Source organism: Anolis carolinensis, chromosome 1, assembly GCF_035594765.1.
Source record: "Anolis carolinensis isolate JA03-04 chromosome 1, rAnoCar3.1.pri, whole genome shotgun sequence".
NCBI classification, from domain to species: Eukaryota; Metazoa; Chordata; class Lepidosauria; order Squamata; family Dactyloidae; genus Anolis; species Anolis carolinensis.
This window is the reverse complement of record NC_085841.1, coordinates 215058313-215078319: the sequence shown is the minus strand read 5'-3', so window position 1 is coordinate 215078319 and position 20007 is coordinate 215058313. Positions and strand designations below refer to the sequence as shown.

The 20007-nt window shown below is 38.8% G+C and overlaps 1 protein-coding gene across 4 annotated transcripts in view; it reads right to left on the bottom strand.

The window, feature by feature from the left end:
- Positions 1–1706: 1706 nt before the first annotated feature.
- The window catches only part of slc38a11 (solute carrier family 38 member 11), a 28171-nt gene continuing 9870 nt past the window's right edge, over positions 1707–20007 (bottom strand). For 3 of the 4 annotated variants that reach the window (XM_008115156.3, XM_062965079.1, XM_062965088.1), the window contains 7 exons: positions 18781–18878; positions 17100–17179; positions 11858–11928; positions 11106–11267; positions 9667–9779; positions 7137–7268; positions 1707–3393 (listed from right to left, as the gene is read on the bottom strand). In XM_008115156.3, coding sequence (XP_008113363.1) covers positions 3127–3393; positions 7137–7268; positions 9667–9779; positions 11106–11267; positions 11858–11928; positions 17100–17179; positions 18781–18878 — 923 coding nt within the window. In that variant the 3' untranslated portion in view covers positions 1707–3126. Of the gene's footprint in view, positions 3394–7136; positions 7269–9650; positions 9780–11105; positions 11268–11857; positions 11929–17099; positions 17180–18780; positions 18879–20007 lie in introns of all 4 variants that reach the window. The other variant, XM_016995270.2, reaches the window with a different exon arrangement.

Sequence of the window (20007 nt, the reverse complement as noted above, 5' to 3'; positions counted from 1 at the left end):
TATTCATTCATTTAGACTTTGACTCTTGTAGTACAAACCATGGCTATGCTTAAGAAGTCTCAGCTAATGCATGCTGCTTGTATGTTTGAGGCTCTAACGAATAGTAGAAATGAAGAAGTCATAGGTCCATGTTTTGAATCTTAAGTTTTTTGCATGGGTGCCCCTTGTGCTTCTTAATACCGAGTCGTATGAACAAATCTTACAAAATAGATACGACAAATAAGGCACAAATGAAATTTGCACGGCCCCAGTGCTCACATTAATCTGTGGATAAGTCAACCTAGGGATTTTGTGGTTGGAGTGAGTTCCCAACCATTAAATAGTCTAGCTTGGTTGACCTATGCAGCCCAAAAGACTGTTGCATCTGCTGAGTAGCAGGTACCACTTTATGCAGGGAGGCTAATTTAACTAATTTAGGACACCATAAAACATTCCAGCAGTGTGCGGAATGAGATGTACGCCATCAAGGACTCGGTGTCACAAGTAGACGGTGAAATGGCAGCTCCCCCTCTGGTCGGAATCAAGCATAACCTTATGAAGCCGGAAGCTGGAATGTTAAAATGCTTCTGTGCCTATATATGTTGTATGTCTAATGGCATTGAATGTTTGTCATGTATATGTGCATTGTGATCCGCCCTGAGTCCCCTTCAGGCAGAATATAAATACTGTAAATAAATAAATACAGTTTGCACATTTTTTCAGTGTTTCCCAAACTCAGATCTTCTGGATGATTTGGCCAGTGATCATTGGCCAAAGCAGTGGATACTTCTGGGAACTGAAGTACAAAATAGCTGGAGGTCTAGGGTTTGAAAACTGGTAGGACACTGGTTTCAGTCTGGAATCCAGAAGTGGGCTATTTTTAAAAAATTAACTTAGTCTGATGAAGAGTTCTAGCCAATTCAAAAGCTTGCATCATCTTCTGGGATTCTGGTTATTCTCAGTAAATTAGTGGTGGAATTGTTAACTTGATAAACAATTCTGAACTATATATTCTTGTGTAGAAATTTTAGCCAAAAAATCAACCTAAAACCCCTGGGTTGGCTTATCCATGAGTCAATGTGTGTACAGTACCTGAACTCTTATCAAGAAAGGAACTACCCCCTTTCTCTGAGTAAAGTGGCAAAAAATTAGTCCATCCCATGAGAGCCTAAAAGAAACACAAAGCCCCTCTACTCTCTTTGCTGCAGTGCTGCTTCTGGTCTTTTTGAATGCTTGTGTAGGGAAATGGTGGTTGCTGGCTTGGCAGCTGACCCGAGGTAGCATTGATGCCTTCCACTATCAACAGAATAATCATTGATTTACGCACAGGTCACATCAAAATCCATAACTTGATAAAAGCCCAAAAATCCACCTCCACATAAGGTCAACTTGTACACAGTAGGTCTCAGAATTCCTGGCAACTGGCTATGCTGGTTAGACCTTTGGGGTTTGCAATCTTGATACTTTACCTATCTACATATGGATTCTGTATTTTATTTCATCCTCATCAGCCAACATGCACTTCTTAAATCTTTTTTTTAGTTTAGTTATCCACACCACCAGACAAGAAGTTTTACCAGTGGTCTTAAGCATGTGGATGGGGAGTACACATAGTGGCACCTCTATACAATTACATGTTAAAGGGGAAAAACAATCAGAAGCTCTTTGTGACACCCAACAGTCTGATTCTTTCTAGATACATTGTATACAGTAATCTACAGTCACCATTTAGAAAAAAAGTATTTTATTTTTTTCCAAGTCTCCCCATTCCCAAAATGAATGCTACCAATAAAAATATTGGTTTTTCACTACAGTTTGGGACAAAATTGTAAAAAGCCATCTACAAGGACAAAGAAATATTTAACCAAACCCAGAACTCAATAGCCAATAACTGAGAATTACAAAGGGATTTACAAAGAAAACACACACACACATTCAGTTATTAGCCAGCTATGCAGGGCACAACACAACAACCGTTCGGTGTATACAACAAAAATATCTTTTGCAAAGTGTTGTACTCAATAAGGTTGAAGAATATAAATTATTGTTTCTTTCCATGGAAGCTATTTGAATATGAAATGTGAATGGTTTCTTTGCTTTGCAAAGAGATCTTATCCAGGCAATCTTTGATATGGGATGGATCTGATACACCCATTAAGAAAGTTATCTGAAATATATTGGTGTTAACAACCATCAGACCCCCCTTATGCTGTCTTGGCACTCAAATATTTCAGCAGCTGAATTTAAAGGACCCTAGTCTCTGATTTCATACTGAAGAATGCAAGATCAGTATTTTTTCATTTTAGGGTGACTCCACAGCACCAACACTTTGCACCCCTTACCACTCACACTCGAAAATGTTTTAGTAAGCTGAAATACACAACTATTACTATTTTACTATTTGCCTCTCATGGTTTAAATCAGAAGTTGTCAACTTCAGTAAGTCCAGGGGCCACTCTTATGCTCTGAGATCTGCTGGTTTGTTTGTTTGAGAGGTTTTTGGACTATGAAAACCAAATTAACCCAAACTCCAAAATGGCTGGAAGTCCACTCAGGTTTTCAAAACATTAGGCAGTACATGGAAGACTTAAATGCTATACAAATGGTAACTTGTACTTGGACTCTTCCAGGAGTGGCAATTCAACATCTTTCTTTGGCCAGGGAAGAGCTGGAGATGGAGCTCCACATGCCAAAGGGCCAAATTTTGACCACCCATGTTTTGAATGTTATAGTTTGTTGTTGTGTGCCTTCAAGTTGTTTCTAACTTATGAAAAACCTAAGGTGAACCTATGATGGGATTTCCTTAGCAAGATTTGTTGAGAGGGGGCTTGTCTTTGCCGTCCTCTGAAGCTCAGAGTATGACACTTTGCCAGTTACTCAGTGGGTTTCCATGGCTGAGTGGGGATTGTAGCCCTGGTCTCCAGAGTCATAGTCCAACACTCAAAATTACTATACCATGCTGACTTTCATAGGTAGTCAGTCAAATACTATTTTAATTTATTTTATATGTTTTTAGCTAGATTTATTTTTTATCCCATCCCTGAGTCCCAGCATTAGGGAGAAATCACGAGCTTTAAATAAATGACAAAAAGAGAAACGCTTGTTTCCAATCAGTGTCATCCTGGCCCTTTGTGAGGTATTTCCTGTTCATGGTAGATGAATTTGCTGAGAAGATGGAACTGTATTATTGTAGAGGGAGGAGTTTCCAAGAAAGCAGTATGGCATTTCTTTCCCATGGCTACATTCCTGGGGATGGAGGATTGTCATAACAAAGCCAACCATCATCACCACCACACCAATGGTGAGGATCAGGCCAGAGAGAAGATGATCAGAATGAATCCATCGCTCTTCAGACAGCTTCAGGTAACAGGCTGCAGGCAGAATGAACACCAGTGGTGTAGCACTGAGCACCCCCTGCAAATAAGAGGCAAAATACTGTAACTCATCATGTGCAAAGTCTAAAACAGAAGTGAAACTGGAGAAAATATACAATGATTTCCGGTTAAAACTAAAAGGAATTGTTACCGACAGCCACAAGATCTCAGAATATAGCAAATGAATTGATCATTTTGCAACAACATGGAAGTTTTACCCAATATGTATGCAAATAGTCCTTCTTCCAGAAGAACTCAAAGTCATAGAAATTGATACCTTTCAGCCTTCATTCTCAGCCACAAAAGAAGTATAGTAATATGATGGGGCTGTCATAGTGTTCTGGAGTATTTAAGATGTTGCATGCATGTGAACAATGGTTCCCCCTGCAAACATACTTTACAAGCTCAGCAGGAACTCAGTAAAGTTGGTGAAAGCAGAAATAGTGTCTGAGCCAAAGGGAACCAGTGAGCTCTTAGCAAAAAAGAGAATCTGTAATTCAGGACATCCTACCCTAGGCCATCACTCGAGATATTGCTGTATACAAGTTCTTTTTATTACTATCTCTAACTATCTTTATTAAATAATACACCAGAAAGCAAATCCTGTCAATTGGGAGGGGGGGGGGGTTTGTATATATTCATGTATAAGTGTAGAAATTTTAGTCAGAAAATCAACCACAAAATCCCTAGGTTGACTTATCCACATGTAAATGTGAGTACTGGGGCTGTGCAAATTTCGTTTGTGTGTTTGTCGTATCTATTTTGTAAGATTCATTCATACAACTTGATATTAAGAAACGCGAGGGGTGCCATGCAAAAAACATAAGATTCAAAACATGGACCTATGACTTTTAATAGTTATGTAATTCTCATAAATGGGGGGGGAGGAGGTGAAACTTTTTTTTAGTGAATCATGAAGAGTAGTTCCATAACGCAAAATAATTTAGACATCAGGCTCCATCGATAAACTTCAGTGGACACTCATAGGGATTTGGTTAACCAGTTAAAATTCATGAGTAAACCAGGTTTTTTTTTAACCCCAACCCCACCCTCATTGGCTACAGCCCTGGCTTCAGGTCTCCGTTGCAGGTGTCACTTCTCCCCCAAAAGGGCTGGGTTTGGGTCCCGCAAAGGTCCCTGTGAAGGATGGTGAGGCTGGAGTGGAGGGAGAAGCCCCGCTCTTTCCCCAAAGAGGGTGGAGATGGGAGTTGTCTGGCCTGATGGCCGGGCAAGGAAGAAGCTCTTCCAATACATGGCCGGTCCAGAGAAAGAGACAGGCAGCGACCACACTCACACTGAGGCTTAAACGCGGGATTCTGCTTACTACCTTGTGCCACCTCTTTCTCCTCCTCCCTGAAAGTTTTGATGGGGGAAAACCCATGTTCATTCTCTAAAGTGATTTCAAGATAAAAGGGGATTGTTGAGAGTTGAACCACCTCTATGGTAGGCAAAGTTGAGAGGCAGTAACTCCAAAGATCACGTAGTAGGTTTCCTATTATTATTATTATTATTATTATTATTATTATTATTATTATTATTATTATTATTTCAAAGGCTGGATGGGCATCTGTTGGGGGGGTGCTTTGATGGTGTTTTTCCCACCTGGCAGAAGGAGGTTGGACTAGATGCCCCCTGGGGTTTTTCAGTGAAATAGTACTGTTAAGTTAATATTGATTAGAATTCCCTAAAATCAGTGGATGTGTGAAACGTTCTGAAACTTGGGGGATAACAGGGATAAATGTGTTTTACCATTGTAGCAAGTTTCATCCCAACAGCTCTAAAAATGAAGGAGAAAGGAGCCCTGGAAGCTCCCTGCTTAGTGTAATAGTTACAGTTAGTTAGTGCATTGTTATAGTTACGATACGGACCCCTTACGATGTTTTAGAAACACTTTAGAAATGATTCACCACCACCACCACCACCACCACCCCAATTTAGTAATAAGTATTGAAGCATCTTTTTCAATGATCGCACAGGCTGGTGAGTACTATAGCTTAACTCTAATAAAAAAGGAAACCATTCTCTTCTCTGAGTAGAGTGGCAAAAGGTGAGAGATTAGTCCATCCTGGGAGAATCTAAAGAAGCACTGACCCCCTCAACTCTCTTTTTCTTGGCACTATTTTTCTGAATGCCTGGGTGGGGAAATGGTGGCAGCAGCAGTGGACAAGAGCAGCTAGCCCCCTGAGGCAGCACTGGCCCTTTCCTTTCTCTAAGAGTCATATCAAAATCCAGAATTTTTACTCTCAAACCTGCTCTCGACTTATGCATGAGATCAATTTATACATGAGTATACACAGTAGTTAAAAATTTGGATTTGCTCAAAGTGTATTTATCAAATATTTAAGCAACAATTCTGGTATATAATTTTTCCCCCATATCCATAATTTACAGTGTTACTAATCTATGGTTTCACTTATTGGTGTAGGACCTCCTGTACAAACTATACCATTTTCAATACTTCTGTCATTGATAGTAAAGTTAGGTAAAGGTTTTCCCCTGACGTTAAGTCCAGTCATGTCTGACTCTGGGGGTTGGTGCTCATCTCCATTTCTAAGCATTGTCCGTAGACAGCTCCAAGGTCATGTGGCCGGCATGACTGCATGGAGCACCGTTACCTTCCCGCCGGAGCAGTACCTATTGATTTACTCACATTGGCATGTTTTCGAACTGCTAGGTTGACAGGAGCTGGAGCTAACAGCAGGCGCTCACGCTGCTCCCGGGGTTTGAACCTGGGACCTTTCGGTTTCCAGCTCAGTGCTTTAACGCACTTTGCCACTGGGGCTCCTTCTGTCATTGATATTTATTATGAATTATATAAATAAATTAATATTTTATTATTAGTAGTATTTAAAATTTAAAAAATTATTTTAAATTAATTTCCATTAAGCATAGTTTAGAGAGGTCTCAGACTATACTACCTGGGACAAATGCCAAGTCTCCTCTATAACAAACACTGCTTCTTCAACTGTGGATTCTGACTCCAAATGGGGTTCCCTTAGTTTAATGTTGGGGTGTTGACAAAATTGGCAAGAGTAACAGATTTCTGAACATGACCTACAGGCTGTTTTAGACATTTACGTGAATCTGTTGTGCAGTGTTTACAATGAACTCTGCAGAAGATGCTTCAGCTGTATTTCATAAAAAGGTAAAATCAATCCGTTTACCAAGCCTTGCAAATGCCGATTTGTTATCAATAAATGTTTGGTTTTTACCCCTATTTTATAAACTCAGCATCATGTACAAATTTCTCAGGCCAAAAGGGGTCCCGAGTGGAAAAGTTTAAGAAGCCCTGCCTTATAGGATGCCTGGCATCACATAGTAAACACTCTGCCACAACCCACACTTTTAATGCTGAGATATACTAAATAGTACACCGGGCTTGTTACATATTTGCTTCAAAGTTCCTTTTAGCTTGAAGGCTATATAGTATCAATACAAGAACAATCTTCATCCCAGTCTCAAGTGAAAAACATCAAGAGTTTTCAATTTACTATGAGCCTTAATGCAACTTTCCAGCCAGAACATATGGACAAATGTTAAGCCAATCTTTTCCCTATATTCGGTCCAGAAGCTCACAGAACAAACAACCCCCCACATCTCTTTTCCTGAAAGAAACATTATTTTTATAACTTCATTGTCTTGCCATTAAGAAAGACAGCACGTCTTCCTTCGGCATTTCCTGCTAACACAATAACATGATGAGGTAACAATCTAAGTTAGTCAGTCACTGTTAAAACAATGCAGGAGAGGAATTCCTCCCCGAATACTTTACTAGTCACTTACATTTAGTTCCAATACTATTCCCAAGCAATCATACACCAAAGAGATGCTTGTAGCTACAGCAACAACCACTATGGTCACAGCAATGTGGTAAAACGTTGTGAGGTTCCCACTGAAAAGTACATTTGCAATGACCTGCAACAGAAATGCCATTTTAGGTGATGTTGAGACAGGCCACTTATTTGAATGAGTTGATGGCAAATTTTAAGCCTTATGTGCTCATATATACAAACTGAAAGAGGACTTCAATGAAACATCCTTGCTTCCCAAATGTTTTCTGTGCTTGGTTTCTTTCTTTCTTTAGCTTTTGAAAATGTTTCCAAGACCATAATGGTGACTTTTATGACATCTAAATGAGCCTTTCCATGTATTTTAGAGAAAAGGTTCATTGACTAAAATCCTGAGTTGCTATAATTCCCCATAATTTTTGAAATTTAAATTCCAAGAAACTCTTTCAACAAATAATTCAAATATAAAATATCGAATATTCATTAAAAGCAGAGGTCAAATAGTTCCCCAAAAAAACAAAAACGGGGTATCTATTAGTAGATTTAACATTCTGTTTACATTCTCAAAAGTGTTGTGCTTGTGCCAACATTCTGTAAGAACATCATTTCAGAACTTCTTTGGTTTACTTTGTCCCACATCATAATCTTCTATCTCAGGCATGGGCATAGAAGGAATTGTGGGAATTGAAGTCCAAAACACCTGGAGGGCCAAGGTTTGCCCATGTCTGTTCTATTTTCAATATCTTCAATAAGTTTTTCATCCACATAATTTATCACATGGTAATTTTACAAGGTCTTTAGCTTTCTCTGCCAAAGAGTGCTGGTACTGCACCAAACTACATCTCCATATTATTGAGCAATAGCAGGTAAAACAATGTCAAACTGCATCAATTCTACAGTTGATACACCTTAAGTCACACCATTTTATTATGCCATTGTATTGTACTTAACAGCAACAGAACATCTGCAAATTGTGGTATTAATGGGAGGAGTGTGTCCTGGGACCAGTGTGAGGACCAAACCCCAGCAGATACTAAGGGCCTACTGTAATTTATAGAAGATGTACTATTGTAAATGCAACATTTGAAAATAGTGTTTCTTTCAAAAATAGTTAAGAAAGAGCAAAACTCAGAAGAGAGGGGAATTCCAGACAGAAAACAATCAGGGGCAGTTAACACCTCCTAACAAAGGATTCCCCCAGGCAGAAAGCAGCCAGTTCTTGAAGGTGCTAGGCTATTCAATGCTAATCATGGTGGCTAATTGCTACATTAACACTTGTCTCAAACAAAACAGTTCTTTCTCCCACAGTTCTTTCTCCCACACTGGACTCTCCAGATATATAAACCCCTCTTGCCTAGTTTTCAACAGACCTCACTACGTCTGAGGATGCCTGCTATTGATGCAGGTGAAACATCAGGAGAGAATGCTTCTGGAATGTCATGGTTTGCAAAGGCACTGTGCTGTGTGTTAACTGGAAAATGAAGTGAATGAAGCCGATTGGCTGAGCCTGCAACGACCTGGGGATTGATTTAATACTGTTTCTGTTCTGCTGCTGCAGAACCAGTTTGGACAAATTTTCAGTTGCTGACTGAGTGCTGTTGAGAGAGCAGTGTGTACTCAGGGAGGCCTTGCTATTTTGAGGCCTGTTTGCTGCTGAGAAGAACCAGGACTGTATTCTTCTCTGAAGCAGATTTGTGGACTGAGAAAGGACTATTTATGACTGTGGATCAGAGGGACCATTGTAAATACTACTGTTTTGATCTCTTGGAATCAGTAAAGTTCCTGTATATTTGTTCTGCACACCTGAGTGGCATGTTATTGTTCTGCAAGTGTCTCTAGATCGTGGGCATACGTAAGAGCTTCCATTTATCATCATCAATCCGTAACATAGAACATGGCCATACAGCCCGGAAAACTCACAGCAACACAGTTAAGATTACTTAGATGCATTAAATCAACAAGTTCAGACTTACTTAGTGTTACACTGGATAAGAATAATCCACAATGAAGAACACACATGCAATTTCAGTGTTTCCAAAGCATCTAATTGTTTCACTGTGCTTTCTCTGAAGTCAATATGCATAAAACAGTGACCTAGCTTGGCAATCCTAACTCACGGTTCAATGTCCCAGCTTTAGAGCCTGGAATATATCTTAAAGCTCATTAAGGAAACCAAGCATTTTCTCAATTTTCTTCCTGTTTTAAGAAGAATGGAGTGGGATTTCCCCTTCTGATATTTCAACCAATGAGAAATAAATTGATTATAACAGATGTATTTTTTTGGGCCACTGATGTTACAAGTGAGTGGGCATCTGTTTTTGCGATTTTTTTTTTTAAAAAATCACAATTTTGAATTATGCTAGCACCAGCAATGAAACAATATTCAGAGGCAATCTGAATGGAAAAGAATTAAAAAGTTAAAATTTCTAGGATCAAGAGGCAGAACGCCAACTTTGAGCATGTATTGCAAAGTACTATATTGAGATTTCTGAAATGAACAGTGACTCACTGCATTTAATGCTCACCTCCCGGGTAACAAAACACTCTAATGGAAAAGTCAGGATAACGGTGATTCCATAACAAAACCTTCCAAATGTAGCAAGGTCATCATCCCTGCAGTAATTTTCAAATATGTCTCCTGGAGATGTGGTGGACAATAAAATTAATATTGCATTCATAAGGATTAAGAGAGATACAGACATTTAAATATGTTTCAAAATGAAGCCAATATTTATTGTTGGCAACTGCACAAAAACAGAGTATAACAGAGCTAGTGTCACAAACACTAGCTTGGAATCGGAAGGTACTCCACAGATATGTTGAATGCTCCCAGAAATAGAAAAAGCTGAAAAATCAAACTATAAAAAGCTTTGTAAAATATACTTCCAAAATTATAACTCCCAGTATCAACCATATACCAAAAAATGAAAAGCCCAGTGCAAACTATGAGCACAACAATATTCTGGATTTGTTTGTTGATTTGTCTCATTCTTGTGACAGTACAAGAGACACAAACTCTGATCTGTTCATGGGAATTTTTGGTTCATTTCCAATTCAAAGGTCTGATCTGGATTAAGCTTAAAGTTGCCATGCCTCAGGTTAAGGAAAGTCAGACGAAAGCCTGAATTCTTGAGCCAAGATTCAGGCTTTCCTAAGACTTTAGGACTATCAAGACTACTACTAGACCAATTCCTAACCAGAACTGGTTGCATGTTGCCTTTGCATCCAACAGAAAATAAATAGTAGCATTCTTTATTTGAAGAGTAAATCATACAACTAAAGCTATGCAATATTTCAGAAGTACAATTTTGGGTGAATATTTGAGATGTAAATGAAAGGCGCCCCCGATGGCGCAGTGGATTAAACTGCTGAGCTGCTGAACTTACTGACTAAAAGGTCAGCAGTTCAAATCCGGGGAGCGGAGTGAGCTCCCGCTGTTAGCCCCAACTTCTGCCAACCTAGCAGTTCAAAAACATGCAAATGTGAATTGATCAGTAGGTACCACTCCAGCAGGAAGGTAATGGCACTCCATGCAGTCATGCCGGCCACATGATCTTGGAGGTGTCTACGGACAATGCCAGGTCTTCGGCTTAGAAATTGAGATGAGCACCAAACCCCAGAGTCATACACAACTGGACTTAATGTTAGGGGAAAACCTTTACCTACCTTTACTAAAAAAAAGAAGTCATTAGATCTAGAAAATTATCAAGCAAATAAGATGTTAATAAAAAAGGCTAAATTTTCCATGGGTTAGGAATTCTGTACAAACAGAAAATCCTACACAAAATGCATACAATCCTGACTACTGTACATGAAGATGGAAATTTAGCCCAGCTAATCAAAGTCAGAAACTGTCAAAGTAAAACGTGGGAGTTACTTTTTTGGGCTACAACTCTAAGAATTCCATAAGAAGTATGGCCAAATTATCCTTACTACAGCTATATCCCTTAATGACACAACTTACCTTCTGTATATTCTTTAAATGTCAGATATCCACATGTAGCAAACACCAAGCTGACAAGCACAGCAAATGAAACAGACACATGCGTGACACGAGTCCAGTTGCTAAGCGTGGGTTCTTTCAAAGAGCCATATATTAAAAAACTGTTGTGATGGCAAATGAATGCTGTAAGAGATATAGCAATTCAAAAAATGAATCATATATAATAATGTTTACATATTTAGTAAAGTGACCGTAAGATAAATGTATTGCGAAACAATGGAACTGTAAAAATAAAATTAAAAAATCATTTTTCTATACAGTATCCCTGAGGGACTGCAAGATTCAGATTTTTGAGCTATCCTGAGAAACATCTTGAATAAAAGATGGGATAAAAATCTGCACACATGCAAACTTGTTTGATTTTCTATTATGTGCATGTTTATTAATCCTCCATCAAAACTTGAAATATTATGGGCACACCAGATGTTTCCCGATCGACTATAATTGAAAATAAAAGTCCCCCTCCCATTTAGCTTTCCTTTCCCCATCTGTAATGTTCTTTTGAGCTTATCTGCATTTTAGGATGTATCTACACTGCAGAATTAATGCACCTGGACCCCATTTTAACTGTGATGGCTCAATGCTATGGAATCATGGGATTTGTAGGTTTACAATCCCTTTAGCTTTCTTTACCCAATAATGCAAGGGCCTCACCAAACTACAACATAGCATTAGAGATTCAGAAGAAAAGCTGAATAAATTGTGGGACATACCAAATGACATCACCCCAATGGCCTGTACAGCGTTTGGCTTTGCAAACACCCAGGGATTTTCTGTTGGAGATCTGCAAGAGAAACGTACACCGAGAAGTTTCCACTTTCCCATTAGAAGATGTAAACTATGGGAGCTGTACTATTTGGAACACATATGTATGGAGGACATAGCCATGATAAACTGGAGATCACTTCACTTCTGGCCTAGCATCAACTGAAGGGGTATGGTAGCTAATTAAAGTTATATGGAATTAGCTATCATGAAGCTATATTACTCCTCTTACATAGCTACACACGCATGCCTAGATAGACTTGCCTCAGGAACTTTGTGAGAACCATGGCCCATAGAACCACACATAGAGAGGCAATGTTGCATAGTAGTTTGAATGTTGGATTATGACTAGAAACCAGGGCCTCTTCCATACTGCTCCTATATCCCAGAATCTGATCCCAGATTATCTGCTTATCCCAGACTATCTGGCAGTAGAGACTTATATAAGCAGATAACCTGGGATCAGATTCTGGGATATAGGGCAGTGTAGAAAGGGCCCAGGGTTCAAATCCCTGTTTGGCCATGGGAGCTCATTGGGTAAGTGTGGGCAAGCCTCATTCTCTCAATTCATAGGAAAGCAGAGACAAATCCTCCTCTGAACAAACTTTGCCAAGAAAACCTCACTATAGGTTTGCTTAAGGGTTACCATAAGTGAGAAACAACTTGAAGCCATGTAACAACACAGTTATATCTGGTAGGCCTGCATCAACAGCACCATTCAACACTAAGCAGGGAGTTAGACTCAATGGCCCATAAAACTCCTTCCTACTTTTACAAGTTGCAAAATTAGTATTGTTCACTCTCTTCTGCCTGCATTCCTCTTTATAGCAGAGGTTGCTGCTGCCACCTGCTGTCTCATCCTCTGGATTTTCCAGTGACCTGAAAAATCACTGAAAAATGACCTAAAAATTGTCCAATGCAAAACACACAGCTGTCTGGGTTCGATTTTTGCTACTAACACATTGACCTTTCTGAAGCATTGTTGATCCTGCATCAATGGAATTTAGTTTTTTATCTTCCCCACCAATTTTAGAAAATTTGTTCCACAATATTTCCCCTTCTTTACAGATTTATCACTTGCACAATCCTCAATAGGACAGAGTTTTGTTTAAGTCAATAAGTAAAGATTAAGCTGGGATTCATCTGACTCTACTTGCAAGGAAATGAATGTATCATTTTATTTGTTGTTTCAAAGCATATGATGGCAACATATTAACAGCATAATCCTATACACATCTATTCAGAAGAAAGACTTATTGAGTTCAATGAGATTTGCTTCCAGGTAGAATAGGTGTGTGGCAAATACAATTCCTTACTCATTTACAAAACAATTGTGAGTGGATAGAATGGTCTGTCTGGACTTTCTTCCTAGGTTTGGCTTATTCCTTTTTCACCATTTGGTCTGGGAAACCAAGGCCTCTTCCACACAGCTGTATAAAATCCACATTGTCTGCTTTGAACAGGATTATATGGCAGTGTGGCCTCAGATAATCCAGTTCAAAGCAGATGATTTGGATTACCTGCCTTGCTATTTTGGATTATATGGCTGTGTAGAAGGGCTCCAAGATGGTGCCTGACGTCAGTTGTTTGCTGTTAAAGGTGCCTATTAAAATTTGAACAAACTTTTAAATTTGGATCTACAACTCCCAGAATTCCTCACCATCAATGCTGACTAAAGCAGATGGGATTTGGAGGATACTAGGTTGGGAAAGACTGGTTGAATGGTTGCTGCTGGAAGAAACACAAAGTTTTCTATTTAAAAAAAAATTGTATTTTTGTGATTAGAATTAGTCCTTTGCTGTTGTTATGTGCCTTTGAAACTTTTGGTGGTGTTATCTTGACCCTTTCCTAGAGAGTTATTTGTTGGGGGTTGATAAGATTTATCCAGAAGCAGTTTGTGATCATCTTCCAGACTGAGGGCCCATCCAGGCAGGCCCAAAAAGTGGGACCTGTCTAGGTTTTTACTGGGGGCGTTCAAACGACTCCTTCAGTAAAAATGAATTAATTTGGACCAAACCATGCCCTCAACTTATATGTGAAGTAGACTTTTACATGACTATACATGGTATAATTTCCTGGGAAACCACAGCTTAAGAAACCAGAAATACAAAAGCAGGGAAATGTTGATGAACCAGCTAATAATACAGTAGAGTCTCACTTATCCAACATAAACTGGCCGGCAGAACGTTGGATAAGTGAAAATGTTGGATAATAAGGAGGGATTAAGGAAAAGTCTAGTAAATGTCAAATTACGTTATGATTTTACAAATTAAGCACAAAAACATCATGGTTTACAACAAATCGACAGAAAACGCAGTTTAATACATGGGAATGTTATGTAGTAATTATTATATTTACGAATTTAGCACCAAAACATCACAATGTATTGAAAAGATTGACTACAAACCTTTGGCTATTAACAAATTTACTACAAATAAAGATAGAATTGCATAAAATGAACTTACAGAAACAACATTGTTGGAAATTAGATATGTAAAAAGTCCAGTCCTTGCTGGCTAGAGAAACAGCTGTGGATCTGGGAGGGAGGCAGCCTGCGTTGAATAATCCAGAATGTTGGATAAGCGAATGTTGGATAAGTGAGGCTCTACTATAGTATGTTATGTTGTAGTTGCACTATGGCACAAGGTCACTGCTCATTCTATTCCAACAAACCATGTAAAGTAGCTTAGCATCAAAACCAGGCTGTTTTCTCAACATAAGCCCTAAACGGTTCTGGTCCAACTTACCTGTCCGAACGTATCTCCTCCTATCAGCCTACGAGAGCTTTAAGATCATCTGGGGAGGCCCTGCTCTCGGTCCCACCTGCCTCACAAGTGCGGCTGGTGGGGACGAGAGACAGGGCCTTCTCAGTGGTGGCTCCTCGGCTGTGGAACTCCCTCCCCAGTGATATTCGGCAGGCTCCATCCCTTCTGAGTTTTAGGAAAAAAGTGAAGACCTGGCTTTGTGAGCAAGCATTTAATGAGTGAATTCTGTTGGCTTTGACTTGGTCCGGATTAAGGTTTACGTACAAGGGACAGATGGTTCAAGTATTCTCTATTGTATTGTTTTAAATTTATTTATTGTACTCTGCTAAATTGTTTAACTGTTTTAATTGCTTATGTTTTATCTTTTTTGTACTGTATATTGGTATTGCATCCTGCCAGATTGTGAGCTGCCCTGAGTCCCTTCGGGTGAGAAGGGCAGGACAGAAATGATGGAAATAAATAAATAAATAAATATTGGAATTATGTTCTAGAGAGCACAGGAAAAATATCCTAAGTGTGGCGTGGTAATTTTAATGGGGGAATACAAATCTAGAAATGAGGATTCAAAATCCTGCTTTGCCATGGAAACCCACTGGGTGACCTTGGGCAACTCACACTCTGTCAGCTTCAGAAGGCAAAGGCAAATCCCTTTTGAATGACTCTTGGCAAGAAAATCCCATGATAGGTTCAATTAGGGGTTGTCATGAATCAGAAACAATCTGAAGGCACACAACAACAGCAACATTGTATGTACAAATGGGGGGGGGGGGGGGAGGGTGGAGAGCTGAAATACTATAGTGTTTGAATTTTAACCCATTCCAGATGTAAACAGTCAATTTTATTGGAAACAGCAGTAAGAGTAGAAGCTGTGAAGAATGAATATTTTTAAAGCCTTACATATCATTAAAGGTGGTGAATTTGAGTGGCAAAGTTGATTCAAATTCATGCACCAGCTTTCCTGCAATTTGAGTAGACTACCACAAGAGAGATACTTTGATATCATGTTAGATTTTTTTAAAGTTTGTGTTGTTAGAACTTTCCATTCTAAAATACTGTATGTATATAGCACCAACCTATCAATGATAAAAGTTATGAGATGTGGGTGTCTTTGGTGTCTCTGCCTTTAAGTTGACTTCTATCTTTGGCGACCCCTTGATTTAGAGACCTGAAAGTCCTCCTATCCTCCACTGCCTTGCTCAGGTCTTGCAGACTCCCGGCTGTGGCTTTCTCAATTGAGTCTAGGATCCATCTGGAATGTGGTCTTTTAAAAATAGACCTGAACTCGGAAATAGGGAATTGTAGATGTTCAGGAGAATATATCCTGTGATATGTAGATAGCAGTTTTTTGTCAGTTCAACAAAGCAGATGGGGATATACAATTCAGGAGAGAGATTTTGTATCTACAGACAAGCTGGAGAGAGACAACTGGAATTTTACCTACAAGAGTTCAAGACTGTGCATGCGGCTTACACTGCAAAAACATGTTTTACTATAGGATAGTACAAGGCAAAAGAAGTACAGTAGAGTCTCGCTTATCCAACTTTCGCATATCCAATTTTCTGGATTTTCTAATGCAGTCTGCTTCCCACCCAGATCCACAGCTGTTTCTCTAGTCAGGCAAGGATCACAGATTTTTTACGGATTTAACTTCCAACAATGTTGTTACTGTAAATTCATTTTATGCAATTCTATCTTTATTTGTAGTCAATTTTTAGTAGTCAATGTTTTCAATACATTGCGATGTTTTGGTGTTAAATTCGTAATTACAGTAATTACTACATAATGTTATCATATATCGAACTGCTTTTTCTGTCGACTTGTTGTAAAACATGATGTTTTGTTGCTTAATTTGTAAAATCATAGCGTAATTTGACATTTAACAGGTTTTTCCTTAATCCTTCCTTATTATCCAACATTTTCGCTTATCCAGCATTCTGCCGACCCGTTTATGTTGAATAAGCAAGACTCTACTGTATGTAATTACAATATAAGGTCCCTTCAACACTGTCATATAAAATCCAGATTATCTGCTTTGAACTGGATTATATGGCAATGTAGAAGGGGCCTAAGAAGTAACCTTTCTCAAATTGCATTCAACTTTCTTAGCAAAGAAAAAGGCAGCCATAGGTTGGATTACCCCAGAAAATGGCAACCATCATCAAAAGAAGAGGAGGATTTTGGAGAGTGAGGGTGGGAGGGGTATCAATACTGAAAAACTAGTGCTTCTAGAGTCTCCTAGGACCTGAAAATGGACTTATAGCAAAAAATAAAAAATAAAAAATGGAAGGCTACAGTCCACAATAATACCAGTCATAAGTGATGTATGTGGACCATGGTTACACTAGGCCCCCTCCTGTCTCCCCGCTTATCAACTTTCAATCTTTCACAGAGTGTCTGAAGAACCCAAAATGACAAGACTACTTACATGTTTGCACTGAATGTAATTGCCCTTATAATCCCAATCACCAGAATGATGACTGTTAAAATCAGAGAGATAAATGATACCTGTGGATAAAAAAACAATCTGATTTGCCAGTTAGTGGTCAGTTAGTTTTTCAAAGAAGAATAAAAGTGAGAAGAGGAGGAGACAAAGGGCATTCATAGCTCACTGTAAAGACAGCTCAGTATAATTAAACATATTTTCACATTTAAATCACAAAGACAAAACAAATTTTAAAAAGTGACACAGTAAAAATAGCCTATGTTTTTAAAGTTAATTACTAGATTATTTTTTGTTCACTTCCCCAGTTAATATCCAGTATTTCAACAGGGATAGATCATTGATGTCATGTTGAGTTAAAGATCTACATGCATAAAACCTCAAGGTTTTATATACCTAAATCAGGATATGAATAACTGTAACAGGTCTAAAGCAATGTTGTGTTTCACAGACTGCTGAAAATGCTCCTGAGTAGCCTGTTTCTTGAGTGTCCTGCCAAATTTCCCAAAGCCAAAAGCCCCCGAGAAGGCTAATAACCCTACGTAAATCTATGTCAGTGAGTTTCCATGTCAACCAGTTATACAGTATAAACTCCATATCTGCAGGGGATATGTTTCTGAACTTGCAATTGAAACAAGAAACCATGGATAATAATGAAACATATTGAAATGAATGGCATTCACTGAAAGGTATCACAGAGATGCCCTGGAGGACTAAGAGGTACCTTTTCTAGGAACTTGCTAGGTCCTCCAATGCAGAAGCATACCAGAGAATATCCTGGAGGACCCAGAAAATTCCTAGAGAGGACATATTTTGTCAGATGGGGGTATGTGGAAAAAAAACTGGTCCTGCATGTACAGTACTAATAAATAATAATACTAACTTTATTTTTGTACCCTGCCTCCATCTCCTCGAAGGGACTCGGGGTGGCTAACATGGGGCCAAGCTCAGATAATTACAACAGAACAAAATAAAATACATTCATAATACGCATCAACAGGTAAAATACATCAAGATATTGACGTATTGGTTCTCTTATAGTACTTCGTCCAACAATTTAAATATTTGTGGGATGGACACAAATGAATTCCATTACTTAAACTACATTTTTGCCCCCTATTTCTGCCCTTAGAAAATTCAACCAGCACTAAACAGACCTAGATATGCTGAACTTAAAAAGACAACCATACAATATATGCCTTTTGCCCCATAACCCTTTGAGAATGTGTAGCCCAATGGTCTGCAATTATGATACAGCACAGAACCATTATCCCATTCCCTTGTTCCTTAGCTACAATTTGCACAATCCCTTTCTTTTCTTCTTGTTTACAGTTGGCCATGTTTTTACGACAGATGACACTATAGGTTATTGGGTGCTGTTCTGAGTTCAAATTGTGGTTTTATATACTAGTGATTTTATTTTGTATGGTACTATGATTATTTTATGTGTTGTTTTAGGCACCTTGTGCCTTATGTAAGCTGCCCCAAGTCCCTTCGGGGAGATGGAGGTGGTGAACAAAAATAAAGTTATTATATTATTATAACGCTCTACAAATGATATCACATAAATTCTTATGTAAGATGTTTTACCATAGCAAAGACACTTTTAACATATCTATCCTCTGTGTCCAGTATCTAAATGAAGTTCATTTTATAATAGATTTACCTTTGCCAGTTTTGATATATTTCGATACAGAGACAGAGGAAGTGTGAAGATGATGGTAACACAGAGAATAATGGCATGGCGACCAAAGAAGGGATTATCTTGATTATTTAAAAGAAAAAAGAAATGGAAAGAAAATTAACATGGATATTTTAAAATGAAAAATTAATGTTACACTTTTCACTAGATATTGTGCTTTGTGCCAAGAACATGTTCATGAAATTGAAAAAAAATATGGAGGGAAGGAGAATGGTTAGGAGTCTACTGGGCCAATTGCATTCACCTCAGAAGTGGAATAAATAATTAACAAAGACCATGCTAAGGTTGAAGTCCAACTCTTTCTGTCTAGTGATGGAAGAGTACTTGGTACAACTGAATTGTACTTGGTGGTTGATTGATATTATTACCGCTGTATTAACTCCTGTTTTCTTGTCTTACTGTGATTTATTTTTTTTTAATATTGTGCAATGTATTTATGCTGTTGCTTTTGTAAATTATGCTGGTTGGGCCTTGCCCCATGTAAGCCGCCCCGAGTCCCCATGGGGAGATGGTGGCGGGGTATAAATAAAGTTTTATTTATTATTTATTTATAAGAGCATCCCACAGAATAGCTTGCTCACTCACTGCACCCCCCCCCCCCCCCCGGCAATCCCTTACCTGCCCTAGATAGCTTGAGGACTCTTTGGAGCAAATCGTGGAGATATCAGATATGAGAGCAAAGACTGGTTGGCCCTTGCAGTCTCTTCCAATTCTATGACGCTAAAGGGAAGGGGACATTTGCACATCTAGAACTAGTGCATCAGCTGTGTTTATTCCCAGATCTAGCTATGGTAACACATGTCTTGATCACATCCCATTTGAATTACAATAACACATACTACATGGGTCAGCCTTTGGAAACTGGAAACAGCAATATGTGACAAATACTTCAGTCAGTGTTAGTTGAAGGGAATGTTGAAGTGGGAATGATTGTATAGAGAGTTGTTTAAATGTAATTGAGTCATGTGTGAAATGTGTACTGGAGATTGCATCATACACTGTGTGCTGCCTACTATACCAGTGTGTAAAGGGTTAAGCTTGGATTGCATCAGACAGCAGAGGATGAGATAAATAGCCTCTACTTCCTATCTCTGTCCCTTCCCATGTGTGCCTGCGTGAGAGCTGTGTATTGTCTTGTGGATTTCCGTTTGTAAGTAAACATTTTGATAGATAACCGAAGACTGTAGCGTT